Here is a 17,865-nt window from a genome sequence, read left to right as displayed (position 1 = left end):
CCCAGCTTTGGAGGCAAGGAGGGTTGTCTTTCCCGGCTCTGCGGTCGTTAGGCAGTCAGGTGTCTCTGTTTTTTCACCTCTGGATTATCGGAATATCTAAAATCCTATATACAATTATGTTTTATTGGTGTTCAGGTGAGGTAATGGCTTTTCCTACATGAGCTAATATGGGATAACAACCATGGGGCTGTTAAGACGAGGAGCTACCAAGAACTAGAAGAGGCTAGCGTCCTGTTACAGCCTTGTATAACTGTTGTTCATCCTAAAAATCCTATTTATTTTTCATGGTGCTACTTTGCTTCGCAGTTTCGTGGTGACCAGCCCGTGCTCTTGCCTCTCGTGGGTCGTTTCCAGCTCCCAAGGGCCTGGCAGAAATTCGGGCCAGCCCAGAAGTGCTCGGCCACGTGGTTGTGCCGTTGGATCTCGTCCCAGGCGTTCATTTCTCAAGGCCGACTTTCCTTCCTGTACGAGATCCCTGTCCTTCTGGAAGAACAGCCCATCCCAGCACTGCCTCCCCGGGCAATGCCGTCCTAATTCATAACCCTTCCTTTCCGCCCAACATCGAGAGCACTTGGCTTAAACCCTCTTAAAGGGAGGAGGGGGCTGAGGGTTAGGACACAAGCGATAGCTGCTGCCTACACCGTGGCCGTTCAGTCTCCTTGGATGCTGGCGTTTCGCTTCGAGGGGATGCTGAACGAGCAGCTGGAAGAGAAATGCCCTGAAGGTGGCTGGATCCACAGAAAGCTCGTCTGCCTTGGCTGAAGGCAGCGGGAGGTTGGGAAGCTGCTTGGGGGAAACCTGGTTCCTGCTTGCCTTGTTCTTGATTTTCCCCGTGCATCTGCGTATGGCTGCTGTTGGAGAAAGTTGGAGTTAGGTGGCTGCTTCTTCTGTGCCGATGGTGAAGCTTTTATCTTTAAAATTATTCTCTGTTTCATGGGGGAAGGCAGAGGGTTTCCACTCTTTGTAGGCGAGATAGGTGACTGCCTAGCCTTTGAAGAAGGGGGAGGTTCTCAAACTTGCTCGTTACTCATCTTCAAAACCCTTTGTGAAAGCCGGAGGAAAAAACCCACTGCCACCACCACAAAACCCCCCTGGCACAGTTTTCCAACCTTAATGCCCCCCCAAAAATGGGTATAGAAGAGCAAAAGAAGCTCTCGTGCCTGCCACTGAAACACAGTCCGCATTTGGTCTTCGCTGTCTTTCCTGGACATCCTTTGTGCTCTCCGTGTGACCTGGAGCCCCTCGGGGTGGGCGATGAGTGTGCTACAAGTCGAGGATGATGCCAGGACCTGAGTGGGTCCATGTTCTGCCTGGTGAGAGCAGCCCAGGCCACCTCCTGAAGCCCTCGGCACGTGGCGCGGTGGAGCGTAAGGACACCCAGCAGCCCTTCCCACGGGGCATCTCGGGCACGGAGCGAGGAACAGGCTCAGTCAGAGGGAGCCTGCTCAGGCTGAAAACACAGAAATCGGGCAGAAAACGGGAAAACTGTCACTTGTTACGTGTGTCTAGTGACACTGGAGAGCCTCGGGTGGTAGCACTGACCTCGGCGTCAGCACTCAAACCTGCGAGCGTCATCTCCAAGGCCAGGAACAGGTAGGAACGAACTGCAGGCACACGAAGTGCCAGGGCTGGACACGTGTGATGTGAGGATGCGAGCTCAGCCCATGTGAAAACAGCCACAGGTCCAGGGGCAACGCGCTCGCCCCAGGACATGAAGGAATCGCCACTTTCCCCTGGTGTGCCAGGAGTTTTAAAGACAACAGGCACTCAGGAGTCGCCGCTTTCAGGCCGGCATAACTGCTGGCACTTCCAAGGGAACCACAAAGGAGTCTTTGAAGTTTGGATGAAAGGCGGAGCAGGATTCTCCTGCAGCCCTCCTGTGCACTGCGGTGCGTACGGAGCCGGAGGATGCTCGCCTTGCGCCGTGGCACCGCTGCGCCGAAACCACGGGGCTCCAGGGGAGCTGCAGTCTGGCTGCACGCTGCTAAATGTGCCAGGGGACACTTCATAAATACAGAACAAGTATTGTAGAAGGTGCCAAAACAACAGCCAGTGCAGAAACATCAAACTGAAGGCGGTGTTATTCATCTGGGTGGCAGATAACCTGCAGGAGTCCTTTGAAAATGCTCAGCTGAGTGATTTGTTTGGCTTCAGATAGTTGGGAGGCACTGCTCGGCGATCTGGTGCCTTCTGCAGGCTTGGATGAGCAGATTTAACCCCACCGAAACAGCTGTTTGTATCCTGCCTTGTTCCTCTGTAGCTTGGAGTAAAGAAGCTGTACTTGCCTGTCCTGTGGCTTTTTAGTTCAAGCGCTCTATATATGTAAAGGATTTTAAAAAATATGTTTAGACATGGTTTTATATAAATTTGTATAAACTTACATAAATTATATATATACATATTAAGTATATAAACTTAGCTTCAACGGCAGAAAACCTTTTATATAAATATATGAGTAACTGTCCTGGAAGTACGTGTATGATTCTGCCAGGCTGGTAGCAAGGCTTAGTGCTCCTGTGATCACCTGAACATGTGAAATGCATTTATCCTTCTATTTTTTCGCAATGTGAAGAAGATCTTCACTTACACATCCATTTATTTGCTAGGGTATTTCACAGGCGTGCTCACTGAGGGTCAGATTTTCACTTTATTTGCACTGATGACTTCTCGTGGTGTTCTTAGAGAGAAGAAGGCTGGTTGCACAAACCCCCTCTGCACGAATATGTAACAGTCCCGTGGAAAAGCAGCACAGCTCAGTGCAGTGGCGCTCCGATGTCTCTCTGAAGTACAGGAAAGCGTCACAGAATGTAGGATGAAGTGACTTGAACTTCAGCATGCAGTTACAAAGTGGTGCTGGGGCATTGCCTTGCGTGCCGGTCGGTGCCGGAGGCAGTACAGCTGCTGGTCTCCGCACAGCTCTGCTGAGATCGGGCCGCAGCTTGCTGCGGTGTCGCTTCTCTGTGGGTGCTGAGTCCCCAGTGGTGGTGCTGCACGTGTGCCAGCACCTGCCTCGCTCATCCCTCTGGAGACATGTGCTAGGCGAGGGCAGGGGGCAAAGCAGCAGCTGTGTTGAGGGGTTTCCCTGTCGATATCACCAGGAAATATTCATCTGAGAGCTCACGTGGAGTAATACCGATTTCTGAGTTAGGGTAAAGCGGACGCCTTAGGGCATAACGTAGCATACCCATCCATTTTCTACCTTCAAGGGAGAACTCATTCTGCTCCGAGGTTTATCAGGTCTCAGTGAAGACCGTCAGGTTTGTATGATGCCTCCTCCAGAGGCACTGCAAAGGGGACTTTCTGTATTTTCTCTTTTTTCCTTTTTTTTTTTTTTCCCCCCCTCTTCCTCTATACTACATGTATGGTTAGGTACCAAACAGCAAGGCTGTGCCAACCAGCAAAGCAAATGTCCACGCATCTCTTTTATATCGTGTGTAAATTTATAAAAGGACCCATCATAAGGTTTTCGTGAAAGAAGATAGGATTTTATAGCTTGAGTCCATTGCCCTCAATAAAACGCTTCAGTGTGGAGCAGAAGTTGCAACCCGTGCTTCTTGTGTTCGCAGAGTCGCCTGAAGGAAGCTGTGCAGCTGCTGGAGGATTACAAGCATGGGACTTTGCCCCCGGGAGTCACCAACAAAGAGGTGAGAGGAAAAAGCCTTTCTTACACTTCTACTGCTTCGTGCAGCCTAAAGAGGGGGGATGAGGTGGTGCTTCAAGCTGCGTCTGCAGTGAATGCACTGCTGCAGAACGTTTTTGGTGTTTCCAATGGAAAAATCCCAGATTGGCTCTGTTGAGCTGATTGCTGCCTGCTCCAGTGGTTCCTCGGGTCCTTTGCAGCTCAACTGCCAGCACATTGGAGAAAATTTTGATTGTTTGGAAGTTCCCCCGGTATAAATGTTGCTGAACAGAAACGATAGCAAGGGGTCTGCTATGAGCATACAAAAATTGTCTTTAGAACAAGTCAAAATGTTGGGTTTTCTGACTTGCACAGTTGTTGACTACCTTTGGCCAACACTATTGCTTCCCTTCCCCTTGCAAAATGGGCTTGCAGAATTGAAGAAAAAAAAATAGTTTTCATTTTAGGTGAGGGAAACCTTGTGGTCAGGTTTGTGGGTTCTTGCACCAGCAGCAGTGATGCATCAGCACCCTCTTCTACTGCATTCCTGTTGGTTATAATAATTACCATTTCTTCACTGGAATAACTTGTTTGGGCTACACATAACCCTGTGGATATCCTCACGTTGTAGGTTATACATTCAGTAGTGGTACTTTTTATTGGGTAATGTGCCTGGAGTTGGGATGGAGGCGTGGATTAGACTTGCTCAAGTTGCAAAAACCACGCTGATGCCAAGACCATAGCATGGCTTAGATAGCTGCTGAGAGAAGGGTCGTTTTTGGTAAAACCTGATTCTGCTTTGGGACAGAGGGATGGGTTGGGTGATCTCTCCATGACCCTGTCAGTCCTCTTTTCTGAACATTTATCAAATCTTTATGAACACATAGAACTCGTGAAAGCGCGGATAAGTATTGCAGAGGAGCCAGACTGCTTTCTGAGCCTTGTTCTTGCAGATGCAGGTATTTATATCTCGTACTCTTTTCCTTATTCATCCACATGTGCACACCTGACCATAGCACCAAGCCAGGGGCTTTACTGCGGTGTGTGTTTGTGCATCTAGCACAAAAGCCTTGAGCCCCACGTAGTGTAAGGTAACGCAGAGCTGCACAGATGGCAGACAGGAGCTGTACGAAGCAGCCATGGCAAAGGACCCGTGCACCTCCCGTGCAGACAGTGATGGAAGTGGTACTGTGCTCTTGTCCTACAGCCCGCAGGTCAAATAACCCCTTTATTTCTTTTAATGCTCGTGTATAATAGCTTATTCTCATGAAAGATGGCTATAGCAGATAAATGAAAAAAAAAAAAGACATTTGAATTCACTCTAGAGCTTGGCAGCGTATGTGGTGGGTGCTGTTTTGGGAAAAAAGCACGGCTTTAATGAAGAATAAACAGGAGATATCCCCTCCCTGTGCAATGTGCAAGACAAGGCATTGCTTTCCTGGTCTTTTGATATCAGTGCCTGCAGTCACCCGTAATCTGATGGTAAGAAAAAAGCAACCGGGGCTGAGGGAAGCAGCAAAGCAAAGAATGATGCAGCAGCAGATGACTCAGTTCCCATCTGCCTTCAGGCAGATGAAGTGAAGTCATTTGCTGAGGCAAACCACGCAGACTTTTGACCTACATTTTGGGTCTGCGTAGTGACAAGCCTAGGATGTACCCAGAGTTCATTCAGAATTGCACTGAGAGAGAGCAAGCAGAAGCCTCACATTTTTTGTTTCCTTCAGTCAGGACAGTGTAAGCGGGAGGCGAACCTTATTATACAAGCCAGAGGGTTTCAAGTGGAAAATAAAGGTATGGGGCAGAGGAGGAAAGAGAAAATGATGCCAGAAATGTCTTTCCTAGAGAAACGTTAGCACATCGGTTTTAAAAACAATATTTTTTGTAGTAAAATCTTGACACAGTTTGCTTTCATCGCAATGTCGATTATATTGGTAGGGGTTTAAGTAGCTTCTGCTGACTGTGGGATAAAGGAGCTCTCCCAGGAGGAGCCTGGCATGGGATTGCAGCATGTGCCTGTTGCTGTGTTTTACTGTTCTTTGCAGTGTTAATTAAAGAAAACCGCAGGGAAAGGCGAGCAAGCCGTGGGTAGATCCCAGCGAGCCTGTGAAACTGGACTGTTCGCTTCTGGTGTCGAAACCGCTCCGATAGGGGTCAGCTGGGAGGACCTGAAGGGGATGAGGGATCGGTGTGGCTTTCAGGCTGTGCTGCTCCTCTGGGCACACCTGAAAAACCTCAGCCCTGTGTGTCTGAGCACTCTTCTCCTCCTCCACACGCTTTTGGGTGGCTTGAACAAGCTACTTGCGTGCATATCCTTGCAGCGAAAGCAGGGGAAAATCCTCAAAATCTGGCTCTAGGTCGTCTTTGGTGAGAGAAGCATTGTCGCTAAACGGGTGGAATGTCTTCCTCCTCTCGAGCAGAGCCACCAGTTCAGAAATGAACCCTTCCTGTAGGCACCCGCTGGTTTCCATCTCAGAGGCTGGAGGGGAGCACGCAGGGGGAGCTGAGGAGCTGGAAGCTTGCCGGTGCTGAGCTGAGTACGAGAGTGCCAGATACACACAGCTGGACGTGTCTCATTAATTGCCGGTGCCTTTGCAGAACATACGATGTGCTGGCTGATCGCTCTGGGGGAGGGGAAACACCTCGCTTGCATGGATTTCACCCCAGATTTCCCCCTCGGGAACCAAAGGTGCCCGGAGAGTCCTATTTTACTTTCCCCGAGCTCAGTTTTACCATTTCTGTGGCTTCTCCATGCACCACGAGCTGCAGGATGGGCTCGGGCATCAGGGCATTAACAGTTCTTCCAGGCTAATTTGGGAAAAAGAAGCGAGGCTGCTCTACGAGGAGCCCATTTTGCGGCGGGTGCCTCACGTGCATCGGCTGAGGTTGGAATAAAAGAGGGAGCCACCTGATTTTACATGACCGGGTAGGTCTCGCACGCCTCTGAGGCACTGGTGGAGTTGCCACGTGCTGGCAGAAGACCAGCAGATGAGAGGTAACTTGATTCTTTTGACTGAAAGGTTATTTATTTATTTATTTATTTATTTGAATCCTTTTTGACTGAACAGAGCTAGTCACCCGGTGTTTGTTGTAGGCAGGAAGAATGTACTTGGGTACCTGCTTGGCTCACCTAACATCGTGGTGTGAGAGGGGCTGATGCCCTATTTGAGTTGTACGGTCAAAAAGGCTGGGCAGAGGTTCATGTGAAGCTCAAGAGCAGAACATTCAACTTTATCTGCTTTGTTTTAAGAGCTCATCCAGAGGGTTTGGTTGCTGGAGCCCCTTAGAGGTGGAATCTCTACCCATGTAACGGGCTCTGCGTCCACAGACTGGGTAAGGCATGTGGGTAGACGAGATGTCTGAATGGGCTGCTGGGCTTCACAATCACCATTAAAGTCATAATCGCCTTAGGAGCCTTTAAAATAAGACTTTGGGCAGAGTTTTAATGTATTAGCTTCCCGAACAACCCACCAGCCCCCCTCAAATATCAGCTTCGAGATGGAGAAGACGAGTTGTTTTGACAGAGCCGCTTCGCTAATCTCCTGACTGATCCGCTTTTGTGGTGCGGCGCGTTTGACAGTGTTCAAACTCCTTTTTTTTCCCCTCATTCGGAAACTCATGGTTCTCAGGAAGGATGGCAGGCAGTAGCTGAAAGCATAACAACAGCTCAGCACAATCTCTATTGCTCGCTGAAATGGTTTTACTGCCTGAGAAATGGAAAATGTAGAAGCCTAAAGCTATGTAACGCCAAGTGTCTCCTCAACGCTTATCTTCTTGACAGGGCTCTTGTAGGACTAGGCTTTCTCTTCGGCACTTCCAGAGCAGGTTTTTCAAAATGTGCTGAAGTGGAACATTTATGGACCATCTGAAGGAAAAAAAAATCTCCGAAGAGCCATAATATTACTTTGCTCCACTTCCCCGTGGCCATCTCTAAACCAGATTCCAGAAGAAACGTGGCTTGGCTCCAGCTCTCCGTGAAATGATTCAAAGGCACCACCACTCCCAGCTCGGCTACTTTCAGGTCAGATCCCAGGGTCCCAGATCCCAGGGTCCCAGAGCACCCAAGCAGGATGCCCAGCCCCACATCCCGGCGGCTGCTGAAGCTCTCCAAGTAGGAGCCCCCCAGCCTCTTTGGGCAGCCTAAAATCCCACAGCTCTTGCGCTCGCTCTTGAACTGGAGTGATCTCACCGCTCAGGAGCGTGACCATTAACTCAAGGTGGTAAAAACCTATTTCTTGGGCATCATTAGCAAAAATGAAGAATCAATCTCTTAACTGTCGATAGCTGCCAGACTGCTGATAGCTTTTTATTGAGGGAAAACAGAGCTTTTCTTCCATATTAGAAAAATGTTTTTTAAAAGATGACTTTTGCCGTGGCTGCTGTCTCAGTTAGGCACTCAGCAGAGCGGAGGATGAATAGCTGCCTGATGATTATTTATGCAGTGCTGTATACTTGGGCAAGAAGACACGCTGCAAACTCCTCCTCCTCAGCTCAGCTTATTTACCCAACTTTTTCTCTGAACGTTTGACAGCCGGACTTGGTTTGGCTTAGCTGGGTAGCTGGGTTCTAACTTCTGCTTATTAAAATCCCATCAACCAAAACCATTCTGTGTAGTGGCAATACCCCACGCTGTAATTAAGCCTCCTCCCTGACAGGCTCTTATGACTTCATGCTTTTTCTCTTAAAAACATATATATTTTTGGTAATGCCACCATTTGGAGTGTATTTCTGTTCTTTTGGTCGTTTGGGTTAGATATTTCATCCAGATGGTGAGAACTGTAAAACATGCAGGGAGAACAAATTCCCTGAAGGCTTTGGGGAGGTTTGGTCTTCTGCTGGGGGGTTTGGGAGTGCTGCGTGTCTCTGTGTTGGGTGTTTGGATCCCATGGCTTCACAAGTGTTTGATGGAAGAAGCAGCTGTTCCTCGTACCGGAATGAGAACCTTCCAGTACGAAGATTCTTCTGCCTAGAAATAAAAAAAAATCCTGCTTGGAAAACTTCAGGAGTACTCGTGGGTTTAGTAAACTTCTGTTTTTTGGTTCTGTTTGGCAACCGCGTGTATCGATGCCCTTTATTCAGCTCCTTCTGCAGGGGTCAGGTGCACTGGAAGGGCTGGCACGGCCCTGCTGCTGTCCCCTGCTATCCCACTTCTCCTCCTTCGGATGGGACCAGCTGAGAAGTTGTAGGATCCACAAAGAGGGCAAGAAGGGAGGTTTGTGGGCTTTGTGTTAAGGGAAGAAACCAGCTCAGTTGTCCCATCTTCCCCAGCCCCGTAGGTACCGTTGTGTCAGTGCTCTCCCGTCGGGATTTCTTCATCTCCCTGGTACGTTCTCCAGCACTTGGTGCTCCTCGTTAGGTGAGCTCTCATTACACTTGAGCGACCTTTTCAGCTTGTGGTCCTTATGGACCGGAGGGAGCAGGATGTGTTAAAAGGCCGCTGCTGCAAGCTGGTTTTGGTGCCGGTTTCCACCGGCAGCTGACGGGGCTGGCAGGATCCGGCCCTTCGCACGGAGCTCCGGTGGCTGGTGCGATCTGCGAGTGGGTAGGTGAAAATGACACACACAAGTGCACCGGGAGCCAATTTGCAGCAGAAGGTATAGACTGTAACATATCCAATTCTAAACAGGGCAGGCAATTCCCCCAACTGCCTCCTGGAGGGAATCTCCGCTGGAGTAAAAAGGTTTCATTTGATGGAGTGCACTCTCCTATAAAAACAGTGGCTGTCAAATATCAGCCTGATAAACGTGGGTGAAGAGCCACCGAGCTTAAAAGGGGACGTTTTCTCCAGCTCAGGAGCGTCGGTGCTGAGGTTTATCCTCAAAACCAAAAGGCTGTACCAACTGCGGGCATAATGATGTGGCTTTTGTCCTTTATCCTCAGGCTTCTTTCACTAATTTGTAGGATTGCATCTGTGTCCTCTGTGTGTGTGAGTCCCTTTCCCAACCTGTCCAACAGACCAGCACAGATTGGAAGAACAGATTGATGCTGGCATGTCAGCGGTGGTAAAAGTTAAGAGAAGCAGCACTCGGCGGCTATCAGATAAAGAGGGATTTAAATCATGCCTGGTTTATGACACAGCTGCTTTTCACTGTGTGGTGATCGCGCTTGGTGCTGCGGGAAGGAGCACAGTAAAGCCCTGGGAATGGTTGGCAAACATGGGGTGTGGGCAAAGGTGTTCTGGCACAGCAGTGCACCAGCTGAAGGTCTGCATCAGTGCTGGGGAGATTTTCTTACGAACTGCTCGTTTCTTCTAGCTTTCTCCCCAGAATGCCCTATACTTTCGTTTTCATTGCTGAAATTCCCTGCAGTAGTGTAATGCTTGAGCTACACAGCTAGCAAGCCCAGCAAAACGTGTCCTTTCTGTTGTGCGCTGAGCCCGGAGGTCTCTTTCTGCCTTTGAAATTGGTGTTAGAAATAGCTGCCGAGCTGTTTCTGTGTCTGTGCTGCTGCTGCTCAGTATTTGGTGTGATACCAGGCTGGGTCCAGCTAGGATCAGAGCCCTGATTTGCCCTGTTTGTAGACTCATACCACTCTGCCCTAAAAACCGGTGTTAACCAGGAACTGGAATACAGTCTAAGAGATACGGCGATGAAGATTTGCTGCCCTCCTCCACCTCCCCTGTGTCCCTTTGGTCCTGGTCTCTGGCTGCGCCCCAGCTTTTCCCCTTGGTCCTGCCAGCAGAGAGAGGCAAAGAGCCACAGAATAGCGCCGTGCCAGCAGGAGCCTCGGAGGGTGCTTCGTGTGCGCGGAACGAGGGCTCACGAGTGCGAGCGGTGCTTTTTTCGTGCAAGGTCTGAGTTTGTTTCATGTCAGCACAGCACCGATAAGAGGTTTAAAAACTTGCGCAATTAACTAATGCAGCCCTCGTGCTGCTGCTCGCCTCGTGGAGATGACTTCATCTTTCATTGCCCCCCCAACAGAGGTGGCACCTATTGAATTTCTTGTTCTCTGAACTTTATCCGCAAACTGGTACAAATTTGTTCTGTGCCCAGAATATTGCAAGGGAAAGTGCGATGCCATGGCAGCGTGAGCTGATCTAAGGCAGCACTGCCATGTCTCTGCCTCCTCTCCTCCTGGCCATGTGTTCCCACCTCCTTGCTCGCTTGCACTGGCACAGCTGGTTCAGAGAGCTGATCTTAATAAAAACTAAAGCTCCCTTCCCCTCCTCCCAAAATGCTTCATTTGTCGAGTTGAGCAGCTCCCTATATTTTCTGTCTGCTCTGCATGAACCTCACTCAGTGCCTGTGTGCCTGAAACACGGAGGCACGGGGGGGGCTGCGGTGCCACTGCCACGCGTCAGCTCCAGCTGCTGGGGGTCAGGCAAGTCTGTGATGGAGGCAGGACATGTATCTGGGTTTCTTAAGACCAGAATTAAACATCCTGATCGTTTGCTACACATCCGTGGAGCTCTGAGACACCAAGACACCAGATATTTAGGTTTTGATCCATCCACACCTTCCTCTTTGTCTGCCATCAGATCGCAGGCTGGTTCAGGTGGGAAGGGACCTCAGGACATAGGTCCCTAGATCTGCTGCAGGAAACCTCCTTGTTCATTTGACTGTATGTTTATTTATACATATAGGTTAAGATGCATAAAAATCTATTTGTTAGAAATGAAGATAACAGCGAGACGGCAATATTACGTGGTTTTTTACCCTTTGCAACTCTGGTCTGAAAGCTTCAGCATAAGGGGGGTGTTCGGAGGGGGGAAAAAACCAACAGCAAACCACCCCAAACTGAATGATCTGTAGTGAGAGGAAAGATGCAGCTTTTTGAAATGGTCCCTTGGAGACAGACACTCGCTATTCTCCAGCCAGCCCCTTCCTGCGAGCGTTGGCGGAGCATGAACTGTGGTGTGTCAGTTGTGACTTCTCACTCCTCAGCCTTTCCAAATGCAGCTTTGGCAACTTGCTGTTTTGAAACTGTTTCATTTCTTCCCCATTAGTATCAGTGAAGTGAAAAGAGACTCACCGGCTTAATGGGCATATATTTATTACTGTGTTCTTCCTTCAATCATGTTAGCAGCGGGAAGAGCTGCTCACGCTGTCCCAGACACAGCAGAGAACAATGAATCTATCAGAGGCTAAACAGCACCCCTTTTGCAGAATAATAGCTTTTCTTAACAGTGTTGATGAAGAGCGAAGAGGTCCATTTGCAGTAAACTGTACTTTTTTTCCTCTGGTCTCTTGCAGGATACAATAAAGCGCAGATATATCGCTTGTCCTGCTGCTTCCTTGTCTCTGCGAGCGAGCAGCCTGCTCGGTGCTCCAAGGACAGAGCTTGGACCTTCTCTCTTCTGCAGCCTGAATGTTCTCTGTGGCCTGGTTTATGCTGGCTCAAACATTTAGGGCATCATTTCCAGATTATCCGAGGGCAGCAGGCACCTGGGGAGCTCGGGCAGAAGTGCTGGAGGTTAATGCCCATTAAATAAACTGTTGTAAATTCTACCCCTGATGTTCTTACTCAGTTACAAACTGGCTTTGCTTCATCTCATCATTTGAGGATTAGGAGAGTTTATCTCAATTCACATCTAGATTACAAATCAGATTAGATTTGCAAACTCCATATGGCTAAACTAAGCTGAAACAAATCTGATATCGAGCAACCTAGCTGCATTAGCAAGCCTGCTTTCCAAAGCTGTGCTTTAAACCATGTAATGGCATCCAAGTCCTTCCCCAACCCTGGTGTAAGCGATGCTTTTCTGTGAGTGCTGCTTCTTCTGTTTAAATCTTTCCAGTAGAATGCTGTAAGGATTAATTAGTTAATGTTTATCGAGTGCTGCAAAGCTGCAAAGTGTTATTTAAGTGCTATCTTTTTTTATCGGTGAGGACTTGATTCTGTTTCCACCTACACTGGGTTTGTATCTGTGTAAATCTGTGTATTTCATGGGAATTGCTCGCGGTTTCCGATCCGGTTCCCAACGCCTGCGGTGCAGGCAGGTGTCTCAGCCTCAACTCCTGCATTTTCTCAAAGGTTTTGTGGTTCTGCAGACGGGCAGCAGCTCCTGGCGTTGGGACGTAATGGTGCTTAGGATGGGGAAGGAGATTTCCATTGGCATCCAAGAAGGGCGGTAGCTTCTGGTGCCTCTTTTGTTGATTTATTTCAGTGCCAGGTGCAGGAAATGTGTAGATACACGTTGTGATTTACACCATGCATGTGTTATTTGAGCTTTGTCCCCTTAGAGCTAAAACCTTTCTAAGGTAAATACCGCCAGGAGCGGGGCTGAGGAGGGTCCTTTGGTAAGAGTTCCTCCTGAGGAGCAAGTGCAGGCAGTGTGTTATGTTATTCTGTTTTTCGTGTTTATTACTAAAGCCAGACATCAGATTTCCATAAATATTAGTGGGTAGGGTTAAGCACATCACCAGGTTTGCAGACATTTCAGCCATGTCAAATGCAGAGCCAAAAGGTCTGGGATTCCACCGCCGTAAATCCGTACATTTACAGCCCCAGCTGAATGCTTGGGCTGGAGATGGTGCTGTGCGTTTGTCTCTGTGTAAAATATCACTTTTCAAGAAGTGGGAATGTGGGTTTTAGGACTGGAGCTGGAGAGAAGTGGGAGAAAGCCATGCAAAGCATGCGTGATTGCTCTCATGGGAAAGGGAGTAGGGGTGGGGAGCGGAGCAGAGCAGCACGCGTTTTAGCAGGAGGTGCTGCACTGAACTGCTTTGGGTTTGGCGCTGGTGTTTGAGTGTAGTGAAATACTGAAAATAAGTGTTTCCTCTTAACAGCAGAGAGGTTCTGGGGATGCATTCTGGAGCGGACTGACCACCATAAATGCTTTTAATAATTAGGAAGGCAGTAGAGAAAAATGTGGTGCTGGCAGTGAGGGTGATGTGTTGGAGAGTGCAGTGCAGCGGGCACTTGGGAGGTCCCCGTCTGTAACAAAAAAAAGTTAAGAAAACAAAAAAAACTGTCAGAAGCATATTGAAATACAAGCAAAATAATGTCAATGAGAACACTTCTAGTTTAGAATGGGCCTCCTGTTTAAGCAAACGGGGCTTCAGTGGTGGGGCCATGGGTGGCCGTTTCTCTCCAGCTGCACGTGCTACAGATGTGACTTTCTTCCCAAAAGCACTGCAAGAAGCAGTGGAAGTGGAAGCAGCAGAAGCAAATGGAAATGTCCCACAGCACCGCTGGCCAAAAGGCTTGTGCGACTTTACCAGTGTGTTTAACCTTGTAGGGAAGGTTAAGATGAGCGAACCCTGCTGACTTCATAGTGGAGCTGCTGGTGAGCGGTCCTGGTTCAGGCTGCTGGCCCTGCTGAAAGACTGGATCTGCTTGGTTACATCTGTGGGAGATCTGTTTGGAAAAGCTGTAGCAATTAATTCTGGGATTCCTAAATGTGCTAACCTAAAATCTCCAACTTTCATCAGGCTCCCGTTGGAATCCAAAAGGTGCCATATCTTTGCAAGCTGTGCTGATGTTGGTACGAGCTGCAGGTGCTTGGTGCTTCGGGGTGTTTTACATTTTGGGCCTACCTGAGCCAGAACTCATCGTGTAGGGTCCATCCTAAAGTCGGCAGAGGGAAGGAAGCCCTGCTGGAGTGCACTTGTGCAGCCAGGACTGCTCCTCTGCTGGGGGTGAGAGGAGCTGCCTGATTTCTGCCTGCTGACACAAAGGGCATCCAGAGGATGTGCTGCAGAAAATACTTAGGATGTTGTAGATGTCTGTTAGAGGGGATGAGTCTCACCCCTGGCGTCTTATTCTGACCATATATGACTACCAGTTAAGGGATGTAGAATGAAGTAAAATTTATTCAGTCACTACTACCAGTAACACGATGCCCAACCCATGTCTTTGCACTGAAGTATCCCTTAGTGAACTCTGCATGTACAGTAAGTTAGGCCTCTTGAACAATATTTTCTTTTTATTCTCCCTGGTTTCATGTCATTTAAACAATTGGGATTGGTGAAAATCACCTCTGGTTTTGGAGGCTGTCCCTCACATCAAAGCAGCTCGCTCTTGTTCTTCAGCTTTTCATCACACGTTCCGGTCCCGACACCCAATATTTGGAATTCAGTGTGGGATAGATCATCCGAGCTTCGCTTTAATAAAACCTGCAGCTCCAGGAGTGTGAAACTTCTGGCACTTTGTGACGGGGTGCCAACTCCAGCCTGTTACCTCGTTAAAATGAGACCCTGTGGGTGCAGGCGGGGCCTGGCGGAGGGGTGCGAGCCCCCCTGCCGGAGCAAAACGGGACCAGCGGATCTGAGAGGGAGCTTTGCCTCTGACCGAGGGACAAAACGACCCTTTTCAGAGGAATTCTTCTACTTTGCCTTCACTAGGGAAATTCTGCAAGCTGCTGTGAGTGATGGTGCGGAGTGTAACGCAGGTAGGCCGCTTTGTTTTGCAGCGCTTAGGCCGCTGTGTTTTCCCTTGCACATAGGCCCGTCGAACGTGGGGCTCCTCGTTAACTCTTTGAAAATAGCTGTGCCCTGTCATTAAAGTGTGATTAATCGGTAAGGGATTTTTTTTCTACATAGGGTTACTGCTGACATGGCATATCCAGAGCGTTTGCTGTAGGATTTCAGATCACTGGATGCCTACTGCCACGCTGTGCAGCCGAAGGAGGGGAGAGTCGGAGCAGCTTCTGCGGGTTCCTGACACAAATCTCACAAGTCTGCCGCGTCTCACAGACTGCAGGGAGGCCTTTCTGGCAGCACAGCGGTGGTGTGAACCTGTCGGAGCTCTCCTGACCTCAGCCTGCGGGGCCCGAGCTCACAGAGGAGCAGTTGGGCAGGGTCCAGCCTCGGGCGGAGGTGGCCGCTCCTTTTAGCGGGGCTGGAGCCTGCTGCAATCGAGGGTGAACAGTTTGCAAACCCAGCTTTCCAACCTAAGTGAAACTTGTGCTGTAGAGAGGGGAAAAAAAATCCCGTCTTTGAGTCCAGGACCGTGAAATTTCCCTGCTTTTGATAAGAAGATAGTTAATTTCTTAATAGCTGGTACCCTGTGTGCTGTTTTTGTAGTGGCAGGTGTTAGCTAATAGATTTGGGCTGGGTATAGTCTTTAAATAAATACTTTTTTGAAAGCTATGTCTAAGCTGCGATTTTGCTGCTAAGTAAGGAATGCTAATGAACGTCCTGTCAACCAGAGACCACATCTATTCCCCAAGAGTTGTTCCCCTCTTTATTTCCTTACCGCAGCTTTGGATCTCTTTAGGTCATGGCAGTCTTTGATACCCTTCCTTCAACCCCATAAGCACAAAACATTTCTGTGTAACTGAGCTCAGTTCCAGAGTTCATGCCTTTTAAAGCTGTAGGCGGTGAACAAAGAGGTGTGAATCCCTTCCTTGAAAAATGATAGAAAAATCAGAACCCTGCGAAGGATGGATGGAAACCTCGTCCGTGAGTTCAGCATCCTAAAATGCTGGTGCTGGGAGTATTTTTGTGAAGGGTCCTGGAGTTCTTCACGGCCATAAAGGATGTCTCTGTGAAGGAGAGGCTGGTTTGTCCTGCTGGTAGCTTCCGCTGGCCACAGGCTGGAGCAACTTGTCCTTCGCTGCCTGCTCCAGCTCTCCTGCACGCTCGTCCTTGGGGTTTTTGGTGTAAATCCGTGTGTGAGCAGGTTTGTTTCTTGCTTCTGAATTAGAAAGATGGCAAAATCCCTGTGTAGCTTTGAGTCAGTAATATAGAGTAAGATGTAAAGGAGGAACATCTGCTAGAGGAGACCCACCCTGTGCAGGCTATATTTAGAGATGATGGACCCAATTCTGACATAAATTGAGCAGAAATCTGGAGCTGTTCCACGTGCTCTGGTGAAGATGCTGTGGATTCATGCTGGTGTAAATGAGATCAAAATCTGGCTGCTTCTCGAAGATGGCCGGAGAGAGCGTGAATGAAATCCCCAGCAAAACCAGAGCCTTGCTCTCAGAAACGAGCTCCCCAGCTGGCAAGACTCCTCGGAGTACTGGAGCTATTGAAAGATGCTGCAAGCAGAAAATGAATTAGAGGATAAAGAAGTGAAAATGAGCTGGCAGAATCTTTAGGTGACTCATCAGGTGCATCTTGTAAAGTCTCTTTCTGAGAAGTAATGAAATCACATGTTCTAACAATATTTGCACTGCAGCAGGAAAATGCATAAATATTGGGATCAATTAATGAAATTAGATAACTTGACCAAAAAAGCCATAGCGCTGGCTCAGAAACCATCCCTCTTCCTTTTTGCTGGTCTTGGTGCTTGCAGTCGGAGAGGAAAATCTCGTGGCTTGGTTTCACAGCTCAGATGCATGAGCCCTGAGCAGCCACAGGATGGCTGGGACACCCTGAGCGGGCACCTGCAGCGTGCTCGTCCCTTCAAAATCCTCAAGCTGGTGGGTGGCACGTGGGGAAAAGCCCTGGTCGATGCCTTGGCACGCGGCCTCCCACCCTTTGGATTTTGGGGTTAATGAAGGCAGATCCAGCTGTCTGCCTGCCAAGCACAAAGATTGCCTCGTTGTGTCTTCATCTGTAAAATGGGGAATAGCAGTTTTCCTCAAAAAGGGACGTTTTCCCCAGGAAAGAGCCCCGGGGATGTGTGCATCAGCCCGTGACATTTAGATGCTCCAGTAACTCATCGCACGCGGTGGCGTTCGGCACGGAGTTCCAGCTCTGGAGCGAGAGCTGGATCTGGAGTGAAATCCTGGGGCTGCTGGTGTCAGTGGGTCAACTCGTGCTATGTAAAGCCGAATAATTACCTTACTCCAGCAGCATTTCCATGGCTTCTTATTTGGGGAAGGAGTGAGTCAATGCTTAGGTAAAGAGGAATGGCAGAGCTGTGCTTAATTTATGCCGAACAATAACAAAATCCAAGTGTGACTGCCCGCACTGCAGAATGAGCCCGCGGCGCTTGGGTAGGTAAGCTGGTGGGTAGTCAGACAAACACAAGCTCTCAGAGCGAAAAGAGCTATCACTATCTTTGGATTTATCAACAGCAAGAGCAGAAATCATCAGGTTAGCCTACCCTTGGTTTGGCACCCGTACAACTGTTGTTGGAATAATTTGTCTGCTTTCTGGCGTCCTCGATTCAAGAGGATGTTGACAAATTGGAAAGATGTAAAAGAGCCACGAGGGTGGTTAAGAGATTGGCAAATGTGCCTTGCCAAGGAAACAGCCAGTCTCCTGGCTCTGCTGTTTTATTTTTTTCTTTAAGCGAAGGTTACAGGGGGGATTTAGCAGCTCTGAGTACCTGCGTGAAGAACAAAAATAGACGGCTCTGAAGGCTGTCAGACAGAGGTGCAGCACAGGCTGGTGGCTGGGAGACAAAGCCAGACC

The 17,865-nt window shown here is 48.9% G+C and overlaps 1 protein-coding gene across 3 annotated transcripts in view; it reads left to right on the top strand.

Moving 5' to 3' along the window:
- SFXN5 (sideroflexin 5) overlaps nucleotides 1-17,865 on the top strand; it is a 96,112-nt gene that overhangs the window by 17,018 nt on the left and 61,229 nt on the right. For all 3 annotated transcript variants that reach the window (XM_066997048.1, XM_048081560.2, XM_066997049.1), the window contains one exon: nucleotides 3,567-3,644. In XM_066997048.1, the coding sequence (XP_066853149.1) occupies nucleotides 3,567-3,644 (78 nt within the window). The remainder of the gene's footprint in view (nucleotides 1-3,566; nucleotides 3,645-17,865) is intronic.

The sequence above is a fragment of the Anser cygnoides genome, chromosome 4 (genome assembly GCF_040182565.1).
Source record: "Anser cygnoides isolate HZ-2024a breed goose chromosome 4, Taihu_goose_T2T_genome, whole genome shotgun sequence".
Lineage (NCBI taxonomy): Eukaryota > Metazoa > Chordata > Aves > Anseriformes > Anatidae > Anser > Anser cygnoides.
The sequence above is the reverse complement of the archived record's forward strand: the minus strand, read 5'-3'. Positions and strand labels throughout refer to the sequence as shown.